This window comes from Neophocaena asiaeorientalis, unplaced genomic scaffold (genome assembly GCF_003031525.2).
Source record: "Neophocaena asiaeorientalis asiaeorientalis breed wild unplaced genomic scaffold, Neophocaena_asiaeorientalis_V1.1 scaffold106, whole genome shotgun sequence".
NCBI classification, from domain to species: Eukaryota; Metazoa; Chordata; class Mammalia; order Artiodactyla; family Phocoenidae; genus Neophocaena; species Neophocaena asiaeorientalis.
Window position 1 is genome coordinate 3,209,742 of NW_020172597.1, and position 11,657 is coordinate 3,221,398.

Below are 11,657 nucleotides of genomic sequence, written 5' to 3' on the forward strand. Positions count from 1 at the left end.
GGGTGTGGGGTTGGGGGCGGGTTGCTGGGAGGGGGCCTGAGTGCGTGCTGTGCAGCACTGCTGTGGCTTGTAGGGAGACCTGATTTCCAGAAGTCTGTAGGGACTTAAGGCCGCCGTCGAAGGCGTGGAATCCGATTTCAACCTGTTTCTAAGAGACTGGCCCTGTTTTATTGTATGGCTGTGGTCCTGTACCATATATGGCTTGAAATCGGTAGGTCGTTAGCTAGAATTTGAGAATCCTTAAACATACAGAGGTTCCGGAAGCAGGAATTCAACCATCCGTAACAGAGAGATTCTCCTTCAATAGGGATTCCACATAGGCCAAGGAAGGAGGAGAACCGGTGTGACAATAAAGTTAAAAAAAAAAAAAAAACCCCGAACCCCTAACCATTGCGCAGGAGTAGAGGGGAAAGTGCATCAGAATGAATAGTTAGCAGTTTTAAAGGGCTTCCGGAAATGCGGGGCGGGGGGTGCCTCAAAACTGGACTTTGGCAAGTCATTTCTTTGTGTGGGTTTTTCTATTCCTCAAGCGTTGTCAAAACCTTGAGGTTGCCTTAAAATCATTCTTTCTTGCCCCTTTTCAGTTACCAGTGTCTTTAGCCATTATTTCCTCCTTCTGTGTATCCACGATGCAGATTTGAGGCCCTCATCCTCTCACACCAAGATCCCAGCAGTTGCCAGCCAGGCTCTCCTAGGCACTGTATCCTTACTTGTGTTCACCTTATCTCTTCTTTATCCTGGCATTCAAAGGATTTATCAACTCTAACCATTTCTTACCTAGTCAGTCTTTTATACATTTTTTTCCCCAAACTATGCCTTTGCTCTTTTCCCCCAGACCCACTTGGCTGTGCCTGTATCCTGTCTTCCATCATGATGTTTTCACCTTCTGTTTGTTAATCCAAATACAGTCATTTCTTCAAGTCTTCCATTACCTGACTAACCCTGCTCCATAAGGAACTCTATTCTACTTTAAATTCCCTGATCACTTATTGTTGCAAAGCCTTATGTACTGAATGAAATAATGTTTGCAAAAGCAGGGTACATAGATGTCCTCTTGAAGTGATATTTTTTTCTTCCACTGCTCCTACAGATACCCAAGGAGAGTCACATAATCTTTCTGGATCTCTCTTCTGCAAAATAGAATTAGTACTTGCCCTATCTGTCTCAATGGAATTTATGTAAATGTTTTATTTCTTCCAATACTACCCTCTAGATTAATTTTATGGTAGTTCATAATATAGCAGATGCTTACTAAGTGATTGTTCAATGTATTTGAAAGCCTAAATATGGCAGGGTGCTGTAATGGCGTCGCTGTTTTTTTAATCTTAAAATTTAATTTTTGCATAGATTGCTTAGTCATTTTGTGTTAAAATATTTTATTAAAAATATTCATTTGTAAAGGTTGATCAGTTATGGTTCTGTCATGAAAGAAACTGAATAATTTGGTTCTTTCTTTGGCTGAAGAGAAAGATGCCTTCTGGATTAAAAAGGAAGAATGGGGGAGGAAATATTAATTGCTAAAAAAAAGAAAGAATAAAGCCAACTAATAGAAAAGTGAATTTAAAAATCAGTGACTTCATATCAAAATATCCTACTTGTTAACTCAAAAGTTCTCTCAAAAAAAAAAAGTTCTCTCAGAAATAGTCAAGAAACTATGTTCTTACTAAACTTAAAAAAAAAAAAGATATGTATCATAGCACTTTTTTATGGAAGGAGCCTATAAAATTAAGCCTTTCATTGCTTAAAGGAGCTAGATGGATACCAGACATGGAAGGGGTTTGCTGATCTCCAGGAAATGTTTGTAAACATGGAGGGAGTCTAGATGCAAAGCAGTTAATTGATCATGACTTGAGGGTTGGAGAATAACTTCCAGAAAGGTAGCATTTTAGCTGGGTCTTGAATAATGTTGGGGGGAGAGACCGCCCCAGTTCAAGCAAAGGAAAACTGCTAGAGCAAAGGCTAGAAAACCCACAGGTGAAGGAAAGGATAGTTTAATGCAACTCGGTTATAGTGGAACTGGAAAAATAATTTGGGGCCCAGTCTTGGAAGGCATGGAATGCCATGTTCAAGAGTTTGAATTTGGTCTGTAGCAACTAGGAGTCATTGTAAAATTTTGAAGATGGGCTTAGTCTGATATAAGCTGGAAGCACAACCTCAAATAATAACGGGAGGCAAGAATTTAAATTATTATCCACTGTTAAAAAGAAATTTGCATTTTTCTTTTTAAAGAAAAAAATGCCTTGGCCTGCTCGGGAAGAAAGTCACAGCTACTTCTTTTTCTCCTGTGCATACTACCATGTTTAGATTCTTGGACTTCCCAGTCCTTCTACCAGCCTTAATGTTGTGTCTTTCCATTTGTTCACTTTGCTGTACAGGAGGCAGTTAGAAGTTTATCAAAGACCTTCTGTTCTTATGAGCATTGTCCTCATACTTGTCCTTTCTTGTTTCAATTCTTTGCAGTTCCTTACATCCTTGTATTGATTCTGGCAAGTATGTGCTTGGAGAATAATGCATTTTAAAGATGAAGCAAAGACTTCATAAATTCAGGGATCTAAAATATGAACTTCATAGCATTCTGAAAGGAAAGCTTTGCTAATCCTGCATTGTTCCAGTGTTCAGGCTTGAGAGTTCTGGAGTTTAGCTACGTGTGGAGCTAGTTTGAGTTCATGTCAGTCCCTGGACTGTACCATCACTTGTTATGGCATTGTTAATGTCTTTGGTGTTGATTCTCACAACTTTATTGGGTAGGCATTTAACATTTGTTTTGAAGTACTAGGCTAAAGATCCTGAATGATTTCCCAAGGTCACAGTCACATAGGAAGAAGCAAAATGGCATTATCAACACTTACCCCCCATTAAAAAAGAATTGTTATAGCAAAGGATATATTAGAATAATGTAAGTGGGGGGGTGATATAATTTCCTGGCTTTTGTTTTTTATAAGGAGGCTTTATGATCTGGAAAGTGAATACATATTCTATCAAAAAACCCCAAAAAACTTGTTGAAAACCACATCTTTCCAGATTCTGTGTTGTCTCTAGGAGTGGCCTTCAAGGTGGTTAGTGATTTGTATGTCCTGGACTCCGTTAATAGCATTAACAAATTAGTTTATGATTACCTTGACACAGAATAGTCATCTGAATCCTACCAAATATTGCCTCTTTTAGGATCAGAAAATTCTTTTCTAAGCTCTGACCATCAGTTCCAAGCAGTAACCTCAGGTCTTCTCTTGGTCAGTGTCCAGGCTGTGAACATAATGGTTTCCGCTCTCCTCTTCTCCAAAGATCTTAAATCCCAAACAGGACAAGAGTTTCATTGTTAGAAGGCCTTGGTGTAAGAGACTTGTTCCTAATACCCTTGTTTGTGAAGTTGTGCAACTCAGAGGAGATCAAAAATTACTTCTTATTAGGTGAAGAAGCTAAGGATGGTTTTGATTGTTTGTTGCTGTAAGTTGTCCTACTTAATCCTACAGCAAACAGCAGATCTGGTCTTCATTGTCACAGGAAAAGAAGCAAAAGGAACTACCTGGGTGGTTTATGCCAAAATAGCTGCTATCCTATGTATTACTGAAATAGTGGCAACAAGAGGAAACATTTTGGGGATTATAGGAGGAGTGCTTTATCTGGTATAAACACATTTGTTAATATAACATGGGAGGAGGGACAAGAAGCTTGAAGAAGTAACACAGTAAAGTGAATGCTCAAGTGTGTTTCTTTTTTATTAGAGCAAATTTTTCAGAACATAAAACAAGAATACAGTCGTTATCAGAGGTGGAGACATTTAGAAGTTGTTCTTAATCAGAGTGAAGCTTGTACTTCGGAAAGTCAGCCTCACTCCTCAGCACTCACAGCACCTAGTTCGCCAGGTAAGCATGTTTTAGTGTGCACCATCCATTTAAGAGTTTGTAGGTGGTAATTAAAATGATGGTTTCCTAAACCAGAATTGATTTCATCTAAAGTAATAAAATTGATAAGGTGTATTCATTGTATTACTACTTATAAATACTTTTAAAACCATGGAGTCATGAAATTGCAAAAGACCTTAGGTTGATTTGACTGGGCTTCCTTCCACCCAATTCAAGAGTACCCTCTATAACTGCAGCATATAATACCGTAGCCAGTAGCCACATGTAGCTGTTTAATTTTAAATTACTTAAAATTTAAATTCAGTTTCTTGCTGTGGTAGCCATATTTCAAGTACTTAGTAGCCACGTGTAACTGTTGTATTAGACAGCACTACAGAACATTTCCGGTATTGCAGAAAGTTGTGTGACAGCACTGCTCTGTAATATTGACAGGTGGTCAGAGAGGATGGCTCAAAAATAGAATCTCAGGGTTGGAGGGAACCTTCATGGTCACATAGTTCAGCCATGAGTCTTGCCTGCCATATCCCTGTAAATAGTCAACAGGCCAGGGCCCAAACATCACCACTGGTGGTGGACTCTGCCTACTTTAACAGTAGAGGAGAATATTTGTTTCCTCACAGAATATTCTACTTTATAACAGTTCTAAGAGTTATTAAAAATTACCTTGGTTAAAACTTGTCTCCTTACAGAACACAGATTGATGTTGGCCAGGAGATAGGGGGAGCGGGGAATGGGGACAAACTGCTTAATGGGTAAGGGGTGTTATTTGGAGTGGTGGAGATATTTTGAAACTAGATAGGGGTGGTGGTTGTAGAAATTATGACTATACTAAATGCCACTGAATTGTTCAGTTTTAAAATGGTTCATTTTATGTGAATTTCACCACAAATAATTTTTTTAAAAATTGTCATCTTGGGACTTCCCTTGTGGCATGGTGGTTGGGAATCCGCCTGCCAATGCAGGGGACATGGGTTCGATCCCTGGTCCGGGAAGATCCCACATGCCGCGGAGCAACTAAGCCTCTGCGCCACAGCTACTGAGCCTGCGCTCTAGAGCCCACGAGCCACAACTACTGAAGCCCGTGTGCCTGGAGCCCATGCTCCACAACCTGAGAAGCCACCACAGTGGGAAGCCCACACACCGCAACAAAGACCCAATGCAGCCAAAAATTGTCCTCTTATAACCCAAAGGTCTTGACCCTCAAACAACACCCTTTCCAATTAATTGCTCTTGCCCATACATGAGTGATAGATCCTTCAATGGTTGTAGCTAGCACGTCTCTCCTTAATATTCTCTTCGGATTTTAGTAATATCATTTTGAAGTAATAAAATATGTTACGGGTAGAGAAACAATTATAAATAATTACTGACTAGATGTTTTGCAGGTTTTATTTGTAGAGAAAAAATTTTGGTTTAAGCAAAAAACGATTTGTTTCAAGACGTTAACTGGTTTATAGACTAAGAGGGCTGAAGAAACAGATTCTAGGCTGAGCTTTGAGGAAAACTCAGAACTGGGCTGCCAACAGAGCTGCTGCTTTTATCATGATCAGGAAGCCAATTTCCATCTGGCATCCCAGGGGAAATTTTGGTTTCCAGCTGCAGTCTAATGAACATTTCATTTTTCTCAACCTAGTTTCAAAAGGGATCAAGGATGAGATGTGTAGTGCCTAATCATCTCCTTTTGTCATTCGTCAGTGACTTAGCTAACAGTTTTTTATATTGGGGCAGTCAACCATTTCTTATCAGAATCACCTGTGGAACTTAAACGATGCCTAAGCCCTACCCCAGAATTAAATCGACGTATGTATCTTTTTTGTTGTTGTTAATTCTACAGATAATTATGATGCACCACCATGATTAAACATAGGTGTAGACGATCTCCAAAGATCTGGGTAGCTCTTATATTGTGAATCTACTTTCTCTAATTCAGACTAGAGGCTTTGTATCAGCTTTAACCTTTTTGTTCTTGTTCTTTACCAAGTGAGCATTCTGTATGGGCTCGGATCGTTATGGCATCAGAACTGTTTTTCTGTGTGCAGATCATTTAGCACATCTGAATATACTTTCCTCCTACTTCTTAATTTACCTTCAGCCTTGCCTTGTAGAATGAATGTCAGAACTTTGTGAAACTATTCCATGTAAAGCAGTGGAAAATATCATTTTTCTAAACAATTTTTATATCCTAGGACTCTTTGCATAGTTACTAATTCAGAACCCTAGAGCTAGAATGTATATGTAAACTAAGTATGTCTTTTGGCCAGGTTCCTCCTGGATGAAGAAGGACCAGCCCACCTTTACCCTCCGACAAGTTGGAATAATATGTGAGCGTCTCTTAAAAGACTATGAAGATAAAATTCGGGAGGAATATGAGCAAATCCTCAATACCAAACTAGCAGGTAGGCTGAGGCAGTGACTATGCCATTGTTAATAGGGTTCTGTAAGGATTAATCCCAGTTAAGTAAATGGTAACTTAGAAAAAGCGTAAGAGTTAATTCCAGAAGGTTTAATGAATCGTGAGTATTAATTTTCTCTCTTTGGTTACTCTCTTTTGCATTCTAAACATTTTATTTATACATTATATGGAAGGACTTTTCATTTACGTTTCTGAAACAAGATAAGCCAAGCTTTTCTTTCAGGAATTTTCCATATGAATAAAGGCATCAAGTAGGTTATTCGGCAAGCTGGTGGGTAAACAGGTGGTAGGAATCATGCTGACCTCCCAACAGGTGGTTAGGAAGAGTATAGTCTACACATTCAGACTTCCTGGTGGGAGTCACTTTATGGATGTGGGAAGTCAGGCATCCTGTGATTTAGAGGTACTTTAAAAGTCTGGAAAGCACCGCACAGGCTAGAACAAAGAGTGATTAGTGATGGCAACCAGTAGACCCTTTTGTGAAAGGAAGAGATCTAAATCAGGAATAGGAAGTAGTACCTGTTTAGTGAAAGAGGGTGATGTTGTGATCAGAGAGGTTTTAGGCAACAGCTTCTTCCTGTAAGTATTGTTTCCTCATGTGGTGGCCCACACCACAGAATGTTAATTGGTCGGCTTTAAATTGAGAACTGTTGATTTAACAACAGAGTTAAATGAATTTCTTTATAGTAACATTTTTTTGATCCTTTAATATACTAACAATGTGTATTATAAGAAGTAGCTGTAGTATGTCATTCCCCTATTCTACCCCCACTCCAAAATTGTTTAGACCAGCTGGCTGTAAGTCACTTCTGTGTTCTTGGATGTCTGTCTTTTTACTGAGTTTCCCTTCAGAAGGTACTTCTGTGGAACTGTCTGCAATTAGGTAATGTGGAATTTTCTCTTAGCTTTCTAGCCATTCCACCTCTATCACTCAGTTTGTATGTTGAAATTTATAGAAAAGATAGAGTGCAGAAAAGAGCTTCAAGCTTCATGTCCTATAGGAGATATACTAAAATTTGCTGGCTTGTGGTAGTGAGAACAGCTGTCTATCTTGGGAAGCCATTAGCAGGAGATGGAATTATAGCAGGGGTGAGATTATTAGGAAAATGTTAGCGATGATCAGTGACCAAACCTAGGAGCCAGGGATTTGGCTCTGGGACCTAAGAGAAAGGAACAGATCTCAGAGTGACCATTACAAGCAAGGCCTGAGCGTGGATAATATAAACTGGGAAGCTAGATGTGATTCTGACCCTTGATTCTTGAAAAACTGCGGGAGATTTTCTGGGGATAGTATATACTGTCTTTCCCCTCACAGAACAATATGAATCTTTTGTGAAATTCACACATGATCAGATTATGCGACGATATGGGACAAGGCCAACAAGCTGTAAGTATTGCCAAGTTTTTCATTGAATTTTTCAACTTCCAAGAGCAAGATTTTGACACTGAGTACCTTGTCTCCTGAGAGCAGAAAGCCCCTGTGAAGTAAAATAATAGATAACATTTAAAGAATACTTATATGTCCAGCACTGTGCTAAACCCTTTAAATCCTCACAAAGTTTATTTAATCCACAATTACCCTGTGGGGGAGGAACTATTCCTAGTCCCATTTTACAGGTAAGGATAGCATTTAAAGAATTTAAATAATTTGTCCAGGCTCATACAGCTAGTGGTTCAGCCAGGATTAAAACCCCAGGTGGTCTGACTTCAGTGCCAATTTGTTTAATACCTGGCTTTTCCCTCAGAAAGGTAGTTTCAATTGTTAATTTATGAAAGTTGAGTCCTTAAGCCAGCTTATCAAGTGTGTGGTCAGAATTTCTTAATTCTAAACATCTTGCAACTACCTGTTACTCAAAACAGAAATTATAAATAGCTATATATGTAAACTGAGTCTGAGTCAAGTTTCTTAAATTCTTGCGAATTTAGGACCTCTTTAGTGGTGATTGATATCCTCTACTGTTTATCACATTTACCGTTAGTTAATATTTAAAAAGCATGACACTATATTTTTAGTATTCTTACACTTGTTTGTTTTTTATTCCTAATTTATAGATGTGTCCTGAAGCTTTCTTGCATATCTGGGTACCAGGTTTGACCTCAAGAGATGGCTGCTGTACACTTTTTGCAACTGGTTTGATATCACATTTCAGCTCCAACTTTGCATCCTGAGAACACTTAAATGTTCCTGCAGGTCCATTTTATACAACTTGAAAGACCTTAAAACTTTCCGGTTGCCACAAGCATATGTTTCTTTTCTGCTCATCCAATAAACAGCTGTGCCCAACTGTGATAGATTTTCCAAACAAAAATACCTGGAGCAGCAGTTTAGCAAAATATGCCCTCAGTGGCACTCAACAAATGGAGTTTCCCCAAGCACAGTTCTGTAAGAAGTGTGTGTGAGAGTGTGTGTATGTGTGTGTATGTGTATTTTAAGTTATTATTTGTATTGTGCAAATTTTTTTGATCTTGGGGATTCTGGCTGTGAATTTGATGCACGACAATTATGGTTAAAAACATTTCCTTGGTCTACAGAAGATCATTAATGTTTTGTGACCATATAAGTTGTAACAGTGGATTGTTTTCTGTGTAGGTGTTATTGTTAAATACAGGGACTGGTTCCAGGCACAGAATATGAATCATAAGTTAGGATGGACATTAGATGTGATTATGACGACATAGCAAAGGTCTGTGGTCCTAGGTCTACAAATGCGTGGTGAGGAATTAGAACAAACCCGAGACAGGCCATTTGACACATGACTCTGCCTAGCTGTGTTAGAACATTACTTTGACTCCAAGCCTTAAAATACCCACGTGGAGTCTGTGCTCACCTCATTCACACAAGGAGCTCCCTGGACACTGAACCTCTAAGAAGGAAGAGTCTCCTCTGGAGGAGGAGCATCAGGCTTTGCTTGGGAGCATGACAAAGGCGAGCATGGGGCTGGGCCACGCCCCTGAGGCACTGCTACTTGGGAGGCGCCACTTCACCTTTGTTATCACTTATTAGAAATAGAATTTGGATCCTTTGGTCAGGTTCCCCCAAATTCTTTTAAGAGATGTCCATGTTCAATTGCTTGAGCTTTGTTTTGGCAACCCCCTGCCCGAAGTTGCTTACAGACTGTTCTTCACCTTATTTCCAAGGCTGAGGAACAGAAAGTAACCTCTGTTTTGAGGAGGTGGAAGTTAAGTATACATTTATTTTTTACTGTGACTTGTTCAGGACCACGTTTTACAAAATGCCTTGTTTCCTTTATTATTGTTTCTGGAAAGGAAAGTTCTATTAAAATTGTTTTAGTTTGAATATAGAATAGTTTTTTTAATTAAGGCTTATTTTGAAAAAAACTGTGTTTAATTCAAATGTATGCCAGTACCTTCCAAAGTAAGGTAATATTCAGAGACAGTTGTCCTGATCAGATGGCTTAGAGAAGTTTCTGGAATATTCACATTCGAAGATTCCTTATTAATGAATGTCTTTGACTTAAATCTAACCAAAAACTGCAACATTATTCTTTGTACATTTTCATTATATAGTGTTAACAAGCTTAGTTGCAAACAAATAAAATACTTAAGCTATTTGTTTACCTTGCCTTCTTAATACTGTGATAATGTTTATTAATTCAAATAATTTATGTGAGGCTGCTATAACCATTTCCCTATTTCAACATTACATTTAAGATTTAAAGACTTTTTAAAGCCCAGAAGTGATCTTTTAATAATTAAAGAATTATTTTTACTTCATATTTGAAGGGCAGTGTGTTTCATCTCTTGTTTTTCCAGGGTAGTCACTTGTTCCTGGAAGAGGAGAGTAGCAGTGGCTGTAATGGGAGTGGCCTTACAGTGGGATAGTCACCCTAAAACAAGGGCAGGGCAGCTGTGGGGGCCATCCGAAGTCCTGAAGGATGGGCCAGAAATGGGGAACGCTGCCTCACTGAAGTCTTCTTGTTACAGAATCAGTGTGATATGTTCATTCACTCTTGCAGTTGTCAGCCCCATTCCTACTAAATGGCTGCTGGGTGGGAAATAGAGTAGGTTTCTATAAGGAAAATGACAGACACCCTCTCACTGCACCTAGTGTTGTTAGGCTGTTTTATCGTCATATGGTTGCCTTTTGGGGCCACAGAGTAAGACCACGCCACCATGGCTGGGTTTTGGGATCTCCTCAAAAGGGACTGGACATGTTTGTTTAATGTTTTATGCAGAGAGAAGATGACTCCTAGGTCAGAAAATGGGGACCTGTGAGGTAAGCCTTAGACTAGTGAAAGGTGTTTTTTCCTAGACCTTGATTTCTAGGGCTTGAACATAGGGGCATTCCCAGGTGGGGATGTGTCTTTGTCTCATGGAAATAGGTCAAGGCCCGGGGAAGAAGTCAACGTACGGAGACCGTAAGGATGGGCCAGAACCTGTGGTCTCAGAAGATCTGTATCTAGTGAGCTAGTTAAAATTTTTTTCTGTTTGAATTCCATTTATTATCTTTAAGTAAAGTCTTCACCTTAAGGGGAATGAAAGGAGTAAGTGTCCATGCATACCTAGGTCAGAGGAGTACAGGGGAGATTAAAGTTTGTGAGGCAGTCATAATTGTCAAGAGCTCCCAGGAAAAGAAGAACATCAGAAGACACATGAACTTGGGCCAACCTTCCACACACAGTGAATCTTCTCTGCCCACCAGGGAGGATTGGTTGTTTAGAATAGTAGCTAAAGGAATGGCCTTTGGATGTTTGTAGCCCTAGAGTTTAGTCTGCTCTGCCACTAATTTGCTATGTGAGCCTTGCCAAGCTACTGAACTTTCTGAGCCACGGTTTCCTTATCTGTAAAATGAGGGTTAATTGTATGTACATCATTGGGATTTGTTTTCAAATAGATTAAATAGTCCATGTAAAGAAAGTACTTATATTTAGCACAGGTTGGGGCATATAATATGCACTTGAAAATGTTACAGCAGGTTTCTTTACAGTGGTCTTCATCAGATCTGAAGACCAAAACCTCTTTCTGCAGTGGTGATTCTCAACTTTCCAGAACGAATAGCCCCTTGTTAACATCAAATCTCACATTCTCTTATTAGAATTTGTACTTTTTAAGTGTTTGACTAAAAAATAAAAGGTAAATGACAAATGAATTCAGTAATGCCTTTCAGTGAATCTGTATTTTGTTACTCAGCAGGGATCAGCAAACTATGGCCTATTTTTTGTAAATAAAGTTATATTGGAACACTGCCACGCCTATTTGTTTGCATCTGTGGCTGCTTTCATACTGCAACTCCAGAGCAAGAGACAGTATGGACCACAGAGTTGAAAATACTCTCTGGCCCTTTATAGAAAAGTGTGTGGGCCCCTGCACTGTAGCACTGATAGACACTTGAGAAATCTCACAAACAAGGCAAATTTGGT

At 39.2% G+C, this 11,657-nt stretch overlaps 1 protein-coding gene across 1 annotated transcript in view; it reads left to right on the plus strand.

The window, feature by feature from the left end:
* AKIRIN1 (akirin 1) overlaps window positions 1–11,386 on the plus strand; it is a 12,216-nt gene extending 830 nt beyond the window's left edge. Inside the window, exons 2-5 of the mRNA XM_024738783.1 lie at window positions 3,723–3,863; window positions 6,125–6,259; window positions 7,592–7,663; window positions 8,329–11,386. Coding sequence (XP_024594551.1) covers window positions 3,723–3,863; window positions 6,125–6,259; window positions 7,592–7,663; window positions 8,329–8,339 — 359 coding nt within the window. The 3' untranslated portion in view covers window positions 8,340–11,386. The remainder of the gene's footprint in view (window positions 1–3,722; window positions 3,864–6,124; window positions 6,260–7,591; window positions 7,664–8,328) is intronic.
* The last annotated feature ends 271 nt before the right edge of the window (window positions 11,387–11,657 follow it).